The sequence below is a fragment of the Macrosteles quadrilineatus genome, unplaced genomic scaffold (genome assembly GCF_028750875.1).
Source record: "Macrosteles quadrilineatus isolate MER2022 unplaced genomic scaffold, UCM_ALF_1.0 Scaffold_6__1_contigs__length_79288215, whole genome shotgun sequence".
Taxonomy (NCBI): domain Eukaryota; kingdom Metazoa; phylum Arthropoda; class Insecta; order Hemiptera; family Cicadellidae; genus Macrosteles; species Macrosteles quadrilineatus.
The window spans coordinates 62904162-62924029 of NW_026542599.1; the positions used below are offsets into that span (position 1 = coordinate 62904162).

General features: G+C 36.0%; 1 protein-coding gene and 1 long non-coding RNA gene across 6 annotated transcripts in view; one reads left to right on the forward strand and one right to left on the reverse strand.

Moving 5' to 3' along the window:
* Nucleotides 1-384: 384 nt before the first annotated feature.
* LOC128996806 (uncharacterized) lies at nucleotides 385-4031 on the reverse strand. Of its 5 annotated transcripts, none has more exons than XR_008491066.1 (4): nucleotides 4005-4031; nucleotides 2839-2958; nucleotides 2247-2347; nucleotides 385-572 (listed from the first exon to the last, which is right to left on the reverse strand). It is a non-coding gene; the product is annotated as an uncharacterized LOC128996806 (long non-coding RNA). The 5 variants fall into 5 exon arrangements; XR_008491064.1 differs by having other exon boundaries at nucleotides 3999-4030; XR_008491063.1 differs by lacking the exon at nucleotides 4005-4031 and adding an exon at nucleotides 3699-3780.
* Nucleotides 4032-4248: 217 nt separating this feature from the next.
* Nucleotides 4249-19868, forward strand: part of LOC128997175 (ras-related protein Rab-23-like) — a 66750-nt gene continuing 51130 nt past the window's right edge. The window contains exons 1-2 of the mRNA XM_054422769.1: nucleotides 4249-4677; nucleotides 6620-6694. Coding sequence (XP_054278744.1) covers nucleotides 6662-6694 — 33 coding nt within the window. The 5' untranslated portion in view covers nucleotides 4249-4677; nucleotides 6620-6661. The remainder of the gene's footprint in view (nucleotides 4678-6619; nucleotides 6695-19868) is intronic.

Below are 19868 nucleotides of genomic sequence, written 5' to 3' on the forward strand. Positions count from 1 at the left end.
CCATAGTCTGATCGTGCTGGTTCGGGAACTCATTCAAGTTTATCCTGCCCTACACCTTCAAGCCAAATTTCATCAAAACCAGACAAAATGACTTGAGTTATCACGTTCACGGACACATATATAGTTGTTATATATATATAACAATTTGAATGAATAGTTTTTTTGGCCTCTAAGGACATCAAAATGAAAAAGTATATCAGTCCCGGGTCTAGGTCTGATCGTGCCACCTACAGTGATAGTTAATTCTCTTAATACATTCGATATGCTTGATAGGGTCACATAAATATATCTTAAGACTAATATTTTCTCACTACTTAAACCAAAAATAGCAATATAGGCCTACCTTGGACAAATTGTAAATATTAATCAATTGAAACAAAAGAGTTGTTGAAATATAGTTTTATTTATAAAACACACATATTTATTTTCCAAAGCTAGCTTTTAAAATTTAGGTGTTAATTTTGTAAAGTAAAAGAATAAATTGTTAAATTAAAAATAACTATTCTTGGTCTTTGTTTCCAAGTGTTGGGTGTTGCTTGGCTCCAGAACCAGGAATATTGTCCCATTTGTTCCTAAAAAAAATTGAAAAACTATAGTACAATATGGCAATGTACATTGTTGTAACAATATTTTTGGTCTGTAGACTGGCATAGATTTAAAACATTGACAAATTGATCGGCTGTTGGCAAAATATTTTTCCTACAGTTACCTAACAATGTGCATGTTCTCTCACTGATTTTAGAAAGCAAAGTGGCCAATTCGCTCATCAGTGAGACAATGTTAACATTGTCTCACTCTAATTACTTTGTCTCAATCACTTCAGATTTGCAACGTGAAGGCACGAAATAGTGAGCGTGTAACATGCAGACAAGGTCGTATGCGCGCAATATACGTTGGCAGCACTGGCTGTAAATCAGCTGGTCAGCTGTTGTATCATTAAATGTAATATTAAAAGTTCACTTCTGTGTAAAAATATGTCACGTTTCTTTACCATTTATTTGTTTTATGGTAACTGTAGAAAAAATATAATGTACAACTCGAGTGCAAAGTGCAATTGCCTCACTCGAGAAACCATTCCACACTCGCCTACGGCTCGTGAGTAAGTATTTCTCTCGAGTGAGTCAATTGCTCCCTTTTCTCACTAGTTGCACAAATAACTATATTAGAGAGGAAGAAACAGAATAGACACATCTCTTCTGACTGCAACACTTGAAATAATTTTCACTCTGTAAAAAACATTCATCGTCAATTTTTTATGTTCTGGAACTTAAGTGTTATATTTTTCACTATGCCAAGTCATAAACTGTACCTATACAGTAGAACCTCGCTAATTCGAAAACCTATATAATTAGAAATGTTTGTCTGTTCCCCTCACAAAGCCTCTAAAATTAAAAAAAAATACCTACCGAAAAATAACTACCGATAGTACAAAGTAGTACAAAGTAGTTTTAAGCTTAATACAGCCTCTACAATTTGAATTTTGTTGCCATAATTAAAACTGTTACTTCCAAAATTCGAAGTCAACCTCTACAATTCGAACTGCATTACCGTAAGACAAAAAATATCTTTGTTGAAACATGAACTGACAATCCGTCCCCCAAGATGTGTTCATTAGTCTCCATTCTCTCAAACTCCACACTTAAAACTGGGACCTCCACAATTCAAATTTTATTTTTCTGACCTCTATAAATCAAACTCTTTACATTTTAAACTTCCCATAGTTCGAAATATATTTTCTTTCCTCTGAAATTCGAATAAGCTAAGTTCTACTGTACTAAGCCTGGTTTACACGGGTAGAGTTGTTGGTAGTGTAGAGTTTATAGTAGAGCTACTTTCTTGTCCACTCTACCGATTTTAAGCAAGCGACTGTTCACACATAGTAGGGTGTTGATGATAGTTTGTGAACTGTTTGTTCCACCTCCATTCCCAAAATGAGTGTTATAAACCAGTTACAAGACAGTGTCACTCTACCAGAAACTCTACTCTACTGCCGCGGATCTCATTTACACAAGTATAGTGTGCAGGAGAGTGACAATTTTGCTAGTGGTGGGGGAAGTAGAGTAGAGCTACTATGCCACATGTTGCTAGTAACTCTACTCTACCACCTACTATCTACTATACTAGCTACTAGGCGCTAGTGGGTGTTTACACGGGTAGAGTTACTATACTAGAAACTCTACTCTACCCACAACTCTACCCGTGTAAACCAGGCTTAAGCCTACTCACTTACCACTACTAAGACTTACCTTGTATTTGGCTCAGACCTCTTGATTTGGCTTGTCCGAGCCAGTCTTTGATTAACTGCCTCTAACTCAGGGTCTGTCGCTTTAGCCGAAGATGCATGAGTCTAAACATAAAAATAACACAAATTTGTTAGTGATGGGTTGAATTATGATTAAGATCATAAAATAAAAAATAAATCTAAAAAAGTTGTTGGCATTAACAAATTTAGGTAAACATTTACTTTGATCCTCTATAGTCTATAGGCAGCCTACATATTTTTGAATGTGATGAGTGACTACCTGAAGAAACATTAAGAGGATAGCTTTGCAATAGCCTACAATTTTATTAAAATGGTAAATTAAATCTTCTCTAGCTGGAATAAACATGATTTAATTTTTCCCAAATACATGTTGGTACATAAAACTATAGGAAAGCCTCGACTGTCAGATGCTTCAGCAAAAATTGATAGCGGCTCTGACCATTGCAGTGATCTCGTATTTGATTGGCTAAGCCAAAAGGGATCCAGCAAGAGACTACCGTTGACTTATCACTATTGACATTAATGCACACATGGATATGATTACAAAATAATATATTAGGCCTAACTGTTCTTACCAAATAAGGTAATCTTGATTTAAAACAAAGATCAGAATTCAACACTCGTTTCTTCTTGAACCGTACTGATCAGATGTTACTTTTGATGCCTTGCATTTTGTTGAGCCACCTTCAAGGAATCTGTAACAAGACAATAATAACTTAGTGTAAGTTAAACATAAGTTATCGATTTTTTTTTGTCGAGGCATATAAATTTTAGGTAAAATGGTGGTCAAGTTCATCGGGTTAACATATATCATTTGTCTCAAAGAGGTGAAAGGTGAGTTAACTTAGTCTTAAAATTGATCAAGATAATGCTTTGACTTAATGTAACCAAACATGCATGTAGGCTAGCCATTTTTAATTCATTAACTAAGACATAGTTGGATGAGCCACTTCAGTAACTTTGTCGTTCTACAGCCAGTTTATACTGACACCCGCAGAGCTTCCTGGATCAAACTCGCTATCGGCTTAGTCATACAATTTATTCATCCTTCATCCATCCCTTGCGATCAAACTGTTTTATGCTAACTTACCGACAAGTGTTCGTGCCCTATATGTTACCTGAAACAATTTAAATGTGTATATACTTTGCGGAGCCTGCTCTTAATTTTAGGCCCTGGTAATTTATTTTATAAAAGAACATTTGACGAGCCACTTGCATTTCATAAAATCTGAACCACATCCGTCAGTTAGGCCTACGATTAAAACCTAAGTTGTAACTTAATAGGCCTAAGTAAGTATTTGCCTATCTTCAAGACAGTTTGTATAAAGCACTGTCTTTATTTCCCAAAATACAATACAAAGTTTTAACAATTTCGCTACTGTTAGAATCGGCTCCGCATTACAAGACAGCAAAAAGCAGGCAGCTCCAGCAATACCTTGTTTAGGTGATGAGACCTTCATGAGGCTGAAAGTTCTAAATAACTTACTGTTGTAATGCCTTCAAATGCCAATTCAAACTATGAACACTATGCCTAACTGATAAATAAGTAGCAAATAAAAAGTTAGTGTCAGTAACTTAGGCTAGTAACAGAAATCTTGCAATAATAATACTGTTGTAAGTAATGCCAATTCAAACTATGAACTATGCCTAACTGATAAATAAGTAGCAAATAACAAGTAAGTGTCAGTAGTAACAGAAATCTTGCAATAATAATAAAAATACTAAAATTCTCAACTGCAACTCTTGTCTTCTGCTGCACCGATCGATCAACATCAACAAAACATCAAGCCAAGCCTAAAAAAAAAGTAAAGTTGATGACGTCATAACGGTGTCGGCTGCCTGACTAGAGTGCTGCCCGTGGAACAAATTTGAACGAATTAATGACGTCATCGTCCTACTACGAGTCCTCCCCTCATTGCGACCGTCGTCCCTTCTCCCTTCTCATATGATTTTACAGAATGTTGGTTGTTGGCATTGTTGCCTGTTCCTGTTGGGAGAACAGCTGAACAGCAGCAAAAGCAAAGCGAAGAAGCGACATTATTCGTTTGTTTGTTGTCACACTTGTCGTTGTCAGCGCGCGTTGCAACTTTCGTTCGTTCATTGGTGGGTCATCCGATTTAGCGGTTTCGGTTTGTTGTTGAAGTTGAAGTAGTGTTGAAGTTGAAAGAGTACTTTTGTTTTTGTACACGGTCATTCTAAACTACTTTTGTGTTAAGTGTGTTCGTTGGTTTGGTGTAAAATCAAAGTTTACGTGTAATGCCTACCTAGGCTACCTAAAATTGGTTAGTTTGTTGTGCTCACAGTGTTAGTGTCAAAATTAAGTTAGTGGTTGTCTACGCTATGTTTTCTTAGTGTATTGGCCCTGTGTGGAAAGAAAAAGAATAGTGGATAATTGCACTTCCAGGAACTTTTTGGTAAGTGTCTACACATTTATATTTTATATTCTACCTCCATTTAGTGCATATAGCCTATTTAAACCATACCATGTTGGTTAATTTAATGAATGTTTTACTACCATCCTACCTACTTAACTTAGGCTAGGCCTAGGGGACCTACACTGTCCTTTTGTTTTAAGGTTTTCTGTTCTAAGTTAACAAAATTAACCTTATAGACCACCACCACTTTCTAGAACCTAGCCTAGTTGGCTATAGATCTCAGTAAAGCCCCTGTCACACGGAGCTGGTTTCAGCAGCTAGTTCTCGCTGCGAGAACCAGCAGCTTTAGTTGATAGTTCTCCAGCACGCTAGAAGTCTTGTCAGACGAAGCTGGAGAACTAGCGCTACAGATTACAAGTCTGGAGATGTAATTGCTGAGTGTGTAGTTAACAAAAATAATGTAGTCTGTTGCCATTAGAAGTGATGTTTTGTCTAAAATCAGCCATCATAGAAGTAAAATGTGCAAGGAAAAAATAGAATTGTAATATATAAACACTAATTAAAATCAAATATCTTGTGGTAGGCGTATAACAAAAGGACTTTAAGTTATCTTTCATCTACCGTACTCCAAAAAAAAATTCATTTAAGTTAGTTAATAATGTGAGATTTAGCAATCATAAAAACGAGAAAATTTTGGCAATGCGTGAATAAATTTATAAACATGAAAGCTTAAATTCATTTACGATTAGTTTAAATGAATTAAATTAGGCTACTGTAGGCCTAATTTAAATTCATTTTTCTTATTCCGAGAACTAGCACAATACTGTCAGACGGAGCTGGAATGGCGCTAGAGACCACAGCTGGGTGGTCACGTGACCTGCTAGTGACTCTTCAAGCGCTTGTAATATTAAACTGTTTATGTAAAACCTCCAGCGGCTAGAGATACCAGGCTCATGCGAGTGTTTCTAGCAGCTGGAGAATCAGTCACACGATGCTGGTTTTATGCTGGTTCTAGCTGCTAGTTACTAGCGGCTAGATACTAACTTAGGCCTCCCACACACTATCCAACATGTTGGTCGAGCATGTCGGGATCCAACGTCTTGTCGAACATGTTCAACAGTCTGTCATGGATATGTCAGGTCGGGTGCTCGGTCCGGTAGCACCACCCGACTCGAGCTGTCCGCCTCACATGTTGGAATGAGTGTGGGAAACCATCGAGCCGATCGCCCGACTAGCCACAGTCTCCATAGTTGTGACTTGTAATTGTATGAGTAGGCCTGGCCTACATATGAGTGAGTTGTGTTGTGAAGCTACTGCTCCAACATACTTGTAAGTTACTGTATAGAGGCCCACTTAGATTGGTATCTTGCCTTTCTATGTAGCCTATCTGGAAGCACAATCATTGTGGTGTTATCGCAAGAGGACCAAGTTTAGGTAGCATACTTTGCTATGGAACCCGTGGTTACAGCTTAACCCTAGCATGTCCGCATAGAGATATCTAGCTAAAACTATATATTCCTCAAACACGTATAAAAAGCTGACTTACTTAACGACTACGGTACCTACCGCAAAAGGAAAACTAATGTAAAAAAATAAATACGGGTTTCGTCCAATGAATTTCTAGACCAAAAAACTACCATTTGCTGTCTTAAGTTAATTGCGATGAAAACCATCTTCAAAGACCATGAGGTAAACTTGTGACGGTTTTAATTTGTTAACACTAAGTTTTTCACTATTGAGATTTTCTACATTTATAGAGTGAATAATATATAGGCCTACATTTTCACAGTTGCAATTGATTTTTTTTATGAGCTCCGAAAAAATTGCTTGTTTATTGATCAAGTCTAATAAAACTTGAATGGGGTGTCAATGACAACAAGGGTTCAATGACAAGATGAGCTTTAAATGTAGGCCATACATTAAAAAAAAGTTACGGTAATCAATGAACTGTGTTATTCTTTATTTGTCTTATTCTTTTCAGAAACAAAACATGCCCATCGTCAGTGGTGTTTAACTTATCAAGATGAGAGAGGAAGACCTGGAAATTGCCATCAAGGTAAACCTAAGCACATGCATGATTTATTTCTACATACGTAGCCTACTGTTATGCTGTATTGCCATCAAGACTTAGATTCCTCCCTCTAAGTTAGCTGTTTTCTACGAAGGTACTTGGGCCCGTGCAGGAATTTTGTCAGGAGAAGAGCAAACTGATCTGGGCCTAGCCTATCTAATATTGTTGTACCGGTAGCCTAACTTTTTGAGATGAGAATAACTGTTGTCAACACAGTCAAATGCCTCAAAAGGTTGTTTGAGCATTTAAGCTACATTTCCAAAGAAGATACGACCTCGTTATTTTCACCGTCTCCAAACTTTCTCCACCCCTTAAACGAACATTTATATCCACCCTTTATAATTAAGGGTGCGCTCTACCTGTCTGGGGCGCGCGAATGCAAAGGGTTTAGTTCTTACTGATTATAGCCCCAATTGTGAACCGATTTAAAAGATCTTGGTGTCTTATTTTTCGTTAAATATTATTGTAGTTTTGCCGTTTTTTTTAATTTTGATAATTTTAAAAATGTTGGGCTCAAAGGTTGGTAAAAATGGCTACGGGTTTTTTTACCATAAGTTTTAACGCATACAAAAAATACTTTGTAGAGAGAAAAAAAACAGGAAAAGTGAAATAGATTCTTAAAAACAAGAACCTGCAGTTAGTTTACTAAAAAGTTGAAGGATAACTATGTAATCACGCAGACTCGAAAGGCTTACAAGCGCTCTTCATGGCGTTGTTCAATGCAATGGTATAGGGACATCGGCGTTCGACAACTTCGTATTGAGAAATCCGAGCTGAGGTAGAGCGCACCTTTAACTTAAATTGGTAGTGGTAGACAAGACTGAGACAAATAAAATCTAATTAGGCCTAACTTATAGACGCAAATGATCGTTGGCGTGAGTTATATATTTTCTTTCATTTTTGAATAGGTACTATGACAAGACTAATTGTTCTATGGGGGATGGGGTAAAAATATTTGAATGGTAGTAGATAAAGTACGGTAAATGCCGCAGCAAACCTGCATACTAAGCAAATTTCCATTTGCCTGATCATATCTATATACCGTAATTAATACGCTACATGAAACTTTGTCGGTTGAACTCCTCCGCCATTTCTTAACCGATTTTATCCATTGGCGTCTCATTGGAAAGAGCGTGTCGCGTAGATTTGCAAACTGGCCTTACATTTTTGAAAAAGTCCCTTGGACTCTGCCCCATTGGCTTTGAAAGTTCCCATGTTATCCTTATGGAGAACACAATTGTTTACATTTTGATCAGCTGTATAATTTAATTGATGTTATTTATTTTTCAATTCAATGAAACGCATTGAGTACATTTATTTACTACAGTATTTGAGTTTGTGTAAACATAACCCCCAAGACGGATCGTGTTAGTATGGTTGTATCTCAAATTTGTGCATTTATCGTTGTTTTGTGTAGCTATAATGTGTTTAGTTGTTGTTTTTTTCTTTTAAATGCCTACGACGTGACGACAACGAAACATAGACAGGAGGCGTAATCGTGATAACGACCGTAGCTACAGAACAGTGGCGCGTAATAGGCTTAACTCATCACAGTCAGCACCTGACCCTGGACAATCTCAACTATTATGTTATAAATGCGCCCTAACACTACCCCAAAACGACTTTTTGTTCTCAATTGGCCCTCTATCAATGACCTGTGTTGCCTGTACAGCGAGGCATTTTGAGAAGGAGAAAACAGGCCGGAATGCTTTAGGTTTATCAATAACGAAGATAAACATGGTCTGTGTTACACACCGACCGGTAATGTTTGAGTTGACTCTTTTGAACTCATTGTAAATATGACTGTTATTCGTTTTGAAATAACTCCTGTAATACTTTGCAATTGCTCGAATTCGAGCAACGTGTACACTAGTTTTTCCTTAAATCCACTGTATTTAACCTTCTAGGTTTATTAATTAGTAGGCCAGCTGGGTTTGTTCCTACAGAGAGGACAATAAGTTGTGTTTTCTAGTTAAATATTAATAGTTCAGTATAAAATAAATAACTGCCAATTTTGATCAAAGTATATCCATAAATAACCAAACTACAACAGTTTACTTAGGTACTTGCTTCTGGTGCCTTCACCACGATTGCTTGATCGGGGAGTTGTCAGTTTTCTTCCATTTTCTGGGTTTTTCTATGTTTTATGTTATGAGTAGGCCTACCGGTATGTGTGTTCCTACGAATTCTTTTATTGTGTAGTTTATGCCTAATTATTCTCTATAGGTAGATAAGATAGATAAGAACATCTTTGACTATTGATACAACTAGACATTCCATCCCCATGTTAATGTTGTGGCCAGTGTTTTAATCAAATTCGTCGTAGTTGTTGTGAACCACCAACAGATTGCACTAATCAAGATTATTAAGTACCAAGTCAAGCCGATTGAACGACTTATTGTGAGCTATAGCTACTGTTACGACCCATAAATTATGTCAGCAACTAAAAAATAAGGTAGAAAATAAAATTTTTAAGACACTAGCAGACTCTGTGACCAGCTCAGACAACCACATTTTTTTAGTAAAAATTAGCAGCAGCTGGTCCTTGTGGATGGGATGTCTACTTCAGTATCCAATAATAACATGGTAATTTTAAGTTAACATTTTTTTTAATTTTCTCCGTAACCAATAATCGCACAACAACACTTCAATATACCAAATTATTTGTTTTTTAAGATCTTCAAAATAGTTTGGAAGGAAATAACAAAATTTTCTGTTTGGAGGGTCAAAAATGGAAAAAAACCAATTTTTACCCCATAAAACCCCCTCATATGGTCCGATCATGATGGTTGGGGAACGCATCCGAGTTTATCCTTACAACTTAAAGTCAAATTTCATCAAAATCAGGCAAAAAATTACTTAATCCCGTTCACAGACACATAGGGCCCACATATATAACAATACTTGAACCAATAGGGTTTTTGGCCTCTGGGGACACCACTAGCTACTTCTCTATATATAAGGAAATTCGCTACAAAAAAAAAAAAAAAAACACAATGTTGGTCTCTGATTTTAACTAGCTCTCTTGGCTGCGTCAGGAGCTCAATAGAGACCTTAATTTACTAATTAACGCCTCATAGAATGTAGATTTAGACACCTTCATAGAAGCTACAAAAAATATATATATTAAAATCAAAAACCTAATTTTTATTTGTTCTCTTGCCAGTGTTCTGAAAACTATAAATCTATGGATATAAAAAATAGAAAATTTAAAACTGTCATCCTGTTTGTTAGAGGTAAGCCTATATACCATTATGAGTAGGAACTGATGTACGTGTACCCATAATATGAAGGACCTTTTACAGGACATTAGTAGAATGCACATATTTACAGGTGGACTTGGACACTGTGCTGGAGGATGTTTCTGGTTCCCTATCATTCTGTTGACGTTCTTCATTTTCCATCAGCACTGACACTGTTAGCACCGTTGAGTCTTCAGTTGCCTGTTGTAGAGATTTCTTGACAAATCTGAGTAGTTAATGGAGTGCGGCATCTCTACAATGCATCATGTTGTAGGCTACTTGTATAAATAAAATACTTTATTCTGCTCTATAGAGGTTTAAAAATGGAAGATTTTGTTGAATAGTCACTTTCAATAACACAAAATATGGTTAATTTTTGCAAAATTATTTTCTAGCCTAATGTTAATTTATCCATCATGTTAACAATTAGGCCTATGTACTTTTTATACTTTATAATATTTTTTCACCTCAACCTTATACCAGAAATATACTATTGCATTAATGTTATCATATTACCAAACGTGTACATTTGCTTGCACTCCATTATTTTACCCACTCTTTACTTTTGCTTGGATGTCATAATATTAAACATAGTGTACCCTTGCTTGCATGACATTATGTTACCCGCAGTGTACTTTTGCTTGCACAACATCATATTACCATCTCTTTATTTTTGCTTGAATGACATATTGAATGTAGTGTGCTCTTGCATAGTACGCTTGCATGTCATAATATTTCCCGTAGTGTACTTTTGCTTGTACACCATTATATTACCCACTCTTTATTTTTGCATGGATTATATATTGAACGTAGCATACCCTATCTTGCATGTCATAATGCTACCCGTAAAATTTTTCTTGCACACCATAATAATACCACTAATGTACCTTTGCTTGCACACCATAATAATACCTCTAATGTACTTTTGCTTGCACACCATCATATTACCTGCTCTTAAATTTTGCTTGCACACCATCATATTACCTGCTCTTAAATTTTGCTTGTTTGTCATCATACCCGAAATATACTTTTCCTCAGTGTGTGTCATATTAGATTTTGTCACATGGTGAGACTTTGATCAAACTTTGTCATATTATCCACAGTATACCTTTGCTTGAGACCTATCACATTACCTAACATGTAAAACGAATAATTAATTATTTGACAAGGTGAGTATCTGATCTGAGCTATTCTTACTAACTTAAAAATTGTCAAATTTAAACCTCTTCAAGTGGGAACATAAGAGGATCGCAGTGTCTATCCTTAAGTAACATCACCTTCTGAGCTGAAAGTTTTAAAAATCTTAACAATCAGATAGCTATCTTTCTTTTTTAACCTATAGTATCTTCGTACAACCAATTTGATTGGTATAGCAGATTTTTGTGGTAGGAGTACAACATGGCAGTAATTACTGACTTTTAGGTCCCTCTGATGGCTTGGATACATTGCAGAAAAATGCAGCTAGGCTTTGTTTTGTGCTCTACTGGGTTAAAGCCGTTGATTCCGATAATGCCAACTCATAACTTCTGGAAGGTGTTACTCCATAATGCAAAACCTTTGATTTCTAGTTAGGCTCAACTTTCTGCAATGTAAGCTTTTATAATTGGCCTACGAAATAAATATTTAACAATTATGTCTTATTGTGAAAAACAAACTCGTGTATGTAAACAGATATTAAAATCGTACACTATAAAGACAATTCCCAATCTTTGTATGTTTGGCACTAACAAAATTATACTATATTCATGACAAAAACTACGGTATTTCTGAACTTTCTGGACTTTTCTTTTATGGTGGCGTCCCCATCTTAAATAATTGATAATTGATAACTATTTCTACGATCTTATTAAACAAAAAAATACCTTAAAAGCATTTTTTTAAGGCTTGGAAACCACTGCAAATTACAAAAATATACGGAACTATATCTCAAGTCACGTATCGCTTGCTGAGGAACGAGTAGCAGAGTGATACGGACCGGTGACTACTTACTCTTGGGCACCTATTTGTGTTGCCAGCTGATTAGAAATAAGGATTTAATAAGCGATATATCGAAATATTTAATCTGATAATACTCAAAGGTTATATGTTGAACTACATCGACGGTACAGTAAGTTATTACACATATTAATATAACGCAGATTGAACACTGATCTAATTTAGGCATGTGGGGAAGGTAGGTCGGGGTTTATGGGTATTCGTGGCTCCATTAAGTATTTTGATCTAAGGTTAGATTAGGAAGGTAAAGTGTAGGTTATAGGTGATCAGGTTGTTTATTTGTGTTGCAACATATTGTTTTTTTTCATCTTTAGGAGTAGTTAGTTAAACAGGGAAACGATTTCAAAAATGCCTGCAGGGTTTCTATAAGTGGTAATTTTAGACCATTTGCGGGATAAAAACTGATTGTAAGATGGATTGGGATGTATGGTTCTGACACCTGTTTTTATTGTTTATAGGCCTAAAGCTTTTAGGATACCCTAGCACAGTATTATAGCAAGGTTTAAAAATATATTTAAAAATGATAGGTACATCAAGCAGCACTCTAGAAGAGCTAGAACAGGAAGTGCATGCAGTATAAATGGGATTTTCATTATACTTCAGTACTACAGCGGGATGAAATGAAATTTTCTCGACTCAGTGATCAGAATTTTATTTGGTCGTGTTGAAACACTGAGCTTATGGGGAGAGAACAGCGGGAGGTTAAAAGAAACAAACCTCTTTAAAAAGATCTATTCGTAAGCTCCTTTGTTGTGCCTTGTTTTATTGATATAAGATACTGTATCTAACAATTTAGTCTTATTGATGATGTCAATTGTTTTTCCAGCTGTGCTGGAACGATGTAAATGTATAATTATTGGGACAATAAAATAATATTCTATTCTACCCATGATGTACTTTTGCTTTGACATCTTATTATCCCCTCTGTAACAATACTTGGATCCTTGGATGTCATCCTGTTGCCAACAACGTTTTGATTGGACCCGATCATGTTAACCAAGTTGATATGATGATGCTCAGTTTTAATGATTATTTAGTATCCTTGTGCCAAGAGAGCAGGTTGTAGTAATGTAGACCGTTCTGTCTCAAATACCATGTAACAGGCGTGAACAAACCTCTTTGTACCTCTACTAGCTAACTGTACTGCACTACCAGGATAATGTTGGCATAGACACCCTTCCCTTGTATTGAGTAACGTTAACTGAAGTAAGGATTCAACCCATGTTAGTTTTATTTGTTTTAGCAAAGGCACATTTTTAAGTATAGTTTCCAAGTCTCTCTGGCTCTTCTACCCGACCGATTTTCAATCAATTTCAATTTTGGTATAAAATTAAATCTATTCAATTCACACACAGATTAGCAATCAAGCTTCGGTATTAGTTTATCTACTGTACTACTCGACCAAAAATCTTAAATTTGATTTTTTCAGAATTCTCACTTAAATTTAAGATGCATTTCACCAGCTCTAACTACACTAGTATATAAACAGCTCTGGAAGTTAATTGTGGTTCTGGAGAGTGTTACCAAATCTATTCCTTCCTAGATTTCTTAAAGCCTAACTTATATCGTTGAACTTATTGTTAGTATGCACATTTTTATGTGAAAGCTAACAATGTTTCCGATTTATTTATCACAATACAACACTGAAAGTTCCCCAAGAAACTCCACAATTGCAGTACTACCTGAGCGAGATTAAAAATCTTACCGCATTTGAAAGAGTACTATAAAAAATAAAATTATAAAATGTGTGCAAAATATGTCAAGCATTATTCTATTTTTTCATCTCTACAGTATCATTTCATTCAAACCAGTGGTTTGGTTGAATTTTGCATAGAAGCTATGTAGAAAGGTTCCTCAATATTTTTTTCTAGTTATTGTTCTTATGGAAATCAATGAATAAACAATTCACTTGAGCCCTTGATTAGAGTGCATGTAATCACAGAAAACGGACTACTATAACCGTACGTTTTCTGTGATGTAATGGACAAACAAAAGTTGACAATCAGAGCTGTGAGTGTGGATGGATTGGTCAGTGTCCACTACGCGAGGGAATGTTGCCTCATTCTATCACACTCTACACGTACACTGGCCTTGTGTTGCCATGCCCATACGCGTTATGCCCCAGAGATGTGGCAAACAACTACTTTCTACTACTTATTTCTAAGACAATGTTTAGCTCAAACTTATCCCCCTACTTAAAATACTTTTTGTTATGAAAGGTATGTGACAGAAATAACACGATAGGTATATTTTGTTTTATATTGGTCAGTAAAATACGATTCTATGAGTAATGATAGTAGTAGTGTTCAATTCCTCCAATTTTTCTACAGCGCCGGTAGTGTTAAATTACTAAGGCTTTCCGTGTTCTCTCATGTTAAATTACTATAGGCTTTCCGTTTTCTCCCATGTTACAAGAACGAGTATCCAAATCCAGAGCTAGTTAATCTTGAAAACTGTACACAACTTACAGATACAGTAGAGTTACTTTTTACTACTCTAGTTAACTTTACCAATTTCTTTAACACAATACCTTTATGACATTTTAGTGTATAAGACTCCTTCAATCAGTATGCGCTTGGAAGATCGGTAAGATCACAGACATGTGGGAAGATGTAGCTAGGAATTAATGTTAGAGCAACGGCAATATAAACGCCTACGAAATATATAGATTTCATCTTTCAACTTCTGAATCTTTGTAATATACATACTTATAATTTTCATACCGGTATTGTAGTATGTGAATAAGCAAAATGTAGTAATTGATCTTTGTTCATATTATGGTTATTATATTAAACTCTGTCCAGATAAATTCTTAGAGCATGTTATTTTAATATTTTTTACCTTGCAAACACATTGCTAGGGAGAGACAGCAGAGAATGGCTTGACAGAAGGTGGATGGAAGGATAATGTAGTAGGCGTCGATCTGGGAACTGTTGCATATTTATGCATAATCTGCTGCCCGCAGCGATCTAGTGACGTATGCATAATGTCAATGATCTATAGTGCCATTGCTCTACCTAAGCGAGCACACGGCAATAAGTGTTGGGGAGTCACTAAAGGAGACATTATATTTGCCGATCATCTGCTCTTAATTTTGATCCCAAGGCGTGTAGGATTTCCGAAACATAATTGTATTTTAGTTGTGTTGAACTTAAATCATGAACGATAAGTTAAGCTAAATTTTCAATTACGTCTGACGGAAGAGCTACTGAAATAGTTGCCTTTCCCTGGGAACTACAGTATCAGAATTTTGTTTTTAGATGGATGGAGCTAAAGTTTAAAGTGTAGGAATCATTATATCGCCACTATAAACATGGTTGAAATCAATTCGCGATTTCATTCACGTGCAAACCCCTGACTTCCAAGATAACTTGACAGCTCTACATATTCACTATCCATATATAAATCCCAAAGTACCAATGTACCTTTGAGAAAACTACAATTCACACCCTAAACCATATACTTAAAATGCTCGTCATGACGAGAAACCCTGCTCTAAACTATCCATTATTTCATAAAACGCCCTTTAAGGTCGTAATTCCTTTCTAAAGGGAACTTTCCATATACCTAATGTTAAAAATACCTCAGCGGTGCTTATTACCTTATACCAGGTGTGATTATTTGTTTGTATTACTGTATTCTGTTTTGTTTATTTCAGCTTAACTTAACCAATCAATAGTTAAAATACTTATGAAGTCAAATGGGGTGTAGCCAAGGTGTAGCCCGTGGGTAACAGCTAGTATTTTTTAAATCACAAACTATTACATCTGGTCTGTAATAGTATGGAATGGCGTATTCGGTATCCAAAGTCAACCCGTACTAAGAATACGAAATCAACGATGGTTCCACAACGTGTGAAATCACAGAGCAAGCTATTTACCAGGATTTGTTATAAAGTTATAGATAACATACTCCTACATTGACGTGTTTAACGAGAGAAAATCGACAATCGTCTCTGACGACGCGCTTCTGATATGCCAGTAGGATGAGGCGGCTAGAGCTAGCTGTATCCAAATCGCTAAGCTGCCTGATGACATCAGGTAAATTACACGTTACACTGAGGACCCAGGACTCACTCCACGCCTACAGAACCCAAACCGGTCACCTTGACGTTCTTGCGATCCTGCTCGTCCTGGCCCGTGTCCACTAAAAATCCTGCAATACAAGGATTTTAAAATAGCTTTGTTTGTCGAATGAATTCCAATCTTTTTAATTAAATGTCAGATTTTTATTGGAGCTCCATAGTTTTTGTTTTTATTGTTATTACCTATTAGGGATTACAAATGGGCCTAAATTTATCCAAATATAAATGAATGTAGGACGGAAGGTATGGTAGGATGGAGTGAGAGAGCGAAATCACTTAATTGTTTTACCAAGACCAATGTGTTTGCATTGCTATGAAATTAAAAGGCTAATGAAGGACGGTGGGTCCAGTTTCGAACCATAAAAAGCTACTGAATAACCTCATAATTGAACAGCGATCTCTTGAGGATTAGACGGGCAATATGTTTTAACCAGCTGAGCTATTCAGCTTTTCACAACAATTCCATGATTACGAGGTTATGTTGAAAAGATAATTTTCAAACTGAATCACGTTTTTTAACCATAGTTATCCCATTAAGTTTCAAACAACACATCGTGAGATTTATGTGTAAGTAACTAATTAGTAAACATATATGCCTAACAACACTGACATTCATTCATAAAACAAACAGTGTTAATACACGCGGTAAATCTTCAAAACACAGTTACATCCTTTCATTGATTGTGCTGTGGTGTAAATCAGGTTTAGGGTGTTAAAAATGCACAAGGATTTCGGCTGTTTGTATGTAAAACATAGATAATTGAAGGGTTGAAGACGAGGGCTATCAGTTGATCGCTAGAGGGCTGCTTGGCGTGTAATAGGGTTGAAACACGCTAACCTTCCGTTCACCTTACCCTACAGATGAGGGAGGGGGGGGGGGAGATTTTCCATTTTTATTTTATGTAAAAACCGCATATTTCAGCCCGAATATAAGGAGTTGTTAGTATAGAAAGCGTGTTATGGAACTGTCGTAGCTAGCATACATCAATTGTTGATGTGTAGTTAACTTGTCCATTGATAATTGTTACATATTGTGTACATATTCGTATTTTGTGACAAGAGATGAATTGGGCTTTCTTTAAGTGTGTTGAGTTTGTTTGGTATTAATTGATTAGTAAAGGAATGGATCTTTATTCTAGCGTAGTTACGAAAAGGTGAAAACTTATTCGATGAAAAAAATACATAAATTCGACATTCATAGATACATATCAAATCTATGTTTAACTAAAGTAGTACAAATGTTTACGAAATATCCTGACATAAGCAGCGATTTGTTCGTCGGTTGAGGTCTGTCCATAAAATGTATTAGGCTATTTGCAAAATTAATTTGCAATAATAAAATGTGCTAAATACTTGATTGCCATCATCATTGTACCTCTGTAATTGCGCGTCAACGATTAAAAGTGGGGAAATTATCAACGTTTAAAATCCAATAACACATAACAAATTAGAGCTTTATAATTTAAAGTGTCATTGTGATTAGTATTGGGGTTTTTTTAGGGACGTCTTAATGACATCGGGTCTTGTTTTAACAGTGAATTATCAATTTGTTTTATTGATGTTATGAAGCGACCTTAAGTATTAAATTGTTTGTAGGCTACTCCTATTTTCAATTCAATGATGTTTCCAAATTAAAACGTATCTCCGTAATATGTTACTGTTGACGATCCTTAAACTGTGTTTGCCTGATAATTTAGCCAAAACTGATTTATGTATTGGTTTATATTTGTATGATTTATGTAACCCAAACAATATTAAAGAACATGTATCTCAGTAAAATGTCTTTAAAATTAATCCCCCTTTCAAATAATAACGAGATACAGTATCATAAAATAAACCGTGTGAAATTTAAATATAGTTGAGAGATATCAATATTATTAGAAGAATTTGTTGGATTTTTGTGTGCAGCAAATCGACCCATTTTTATAGACATAATGGGTATCAATTTAAAGCTCTTATCCTCTCTAGATGTGCCTTTTGCGGGTTATGATGATATCCCGTGAAAGCCCTCCGTCCTATAGGCTTTTAGCATTTCATAGTTTGCGCTGAATTCTGTTGACAATCATCTGAACCTTTCCAAGTTTACATCAAAACTGATGGCCATGATACAATTTTGTTTACACCCATACGAAAATGGGGTTATCTGTAGTAAATGGTGTTTCAGTTAATTCAAGTAAAATGTTGTAATGTTAGTTGTGCAGAATGTAAAGAAGAAAATGACTTGCGTTAGATTTTTTGTTTTCTTAGTATGTTTCGCTAGTATTTGTAATTTTTCCATGATGCCTCGAAGAGATCCCACAAGCAATGAGAATAATAGGGCTCGCAATGCAAAAAATAGCGATATGATGAGACTTATCGTTTTCATCCCTATCGACTATATATCAATGCTGAAGGCATGTTTCCGACCGCTCTGTTATGACTTGTACTCTCTCCGTTTTTTAGGTTTCCTTTGTTCATTTCTTGCTAATTTTCCAATTTTAAAACTACGATCGTATTTAACAATAATTGATCGGTAAACTGTCACCTGTAACCCAGTTTAGTATTCTAAAGAGTAAGTGCACATTATGAAATCTCCTTACTGTGGGAAATAAATATAGAATTGAAATCTATGCATCAGGCGTAACCAGATACAAAACACACAACACGCTTGTACTACATTAGAAGTCTATTTGAAGTATCTAAAGTCGATGTCAGTTTCTGATGCAGTTTACTCAAAGTGTCCGACGCACCTCGACTGATCGAGTTCGTTAACCAGAGTCCAGATATAGACATGTAATTTCAGCCCTCGAGTGGTATAATTGCCTAACGTCACTTGTTATCTGAGTGCTGTAGGAAGGCGATGTCGTCCAGCTGGTTTTTACCCGCGCAAAATGCTCTTGATGTCGCTACCACCGAACTGTTGACATTCCCTACTCGCACTACAGTACATTGCGCGGGAAAACTGCAATCACTGCAATTATGACGAGTACAGCAATACAGTAATTGCCACAGTTAGTACGGTTCGTTACCTGGATTAGAACACTGATTATTCTCACGTTGCGTGGATTCCTTGCGGGATTTACACATTGATAATTTTAACCTAAAATTTGTATTGGGTTTAAATTTTGACTTACATTATACATTCGTTGGTAACTTGTTGTAGACAAATAACCCTATTTTGAATCGTTTGCTGTAATCAATGGCATTAATACTACTACTGCATTGTTTGAGCTGTATAATTTTACTGATTATTATTTTTTATGATCAGTGGACCGCTCAATTAAGTTTCTTTGGTGTTCTTCTACCCTTTCTCGGCCCAATGAAGGCAGTCTGTATATCTTCTTCCGGATTCGCTCTTCCTTTTATATTCGTCGACCTTAATTTTTATTTTGGATCTTACGGTTTGTACATTACAGTATCATTAATATCATGTTACAATAGTACGAGTTGCTGGTCTACTTAGTGTTACGATAAATTAAACCGTGAAGAAAAAAAATCCCACCTAGGTGCTTTAGTTTTAATTTATACCCATTAATCGAATCATTATTCGTAGTTCGAATACCGGTGTGTTATGTTGACATTCAAAAGCCATGTATCTATTCACCGATGTTCGCTATTGTTAGAGGTGTAGTACCAGCTATGCAGTATGCAGTCACCGCCGTGGTCCGTTATTAGATACAGTAGACCAGATGTTGCGTAACTTGCACGGTCTACAGGACATCCCGACATCCTCAGAACAGACCTACTTCAGGTTCAAACTGTGTGGAGTGTAGTGTCGCAGAGATATATAGCCTTTATCCTCCTTTACCGCTGTTTGACGTCCTTCGCCCACATCATAGGATAGTAGGCTCAAGATTGG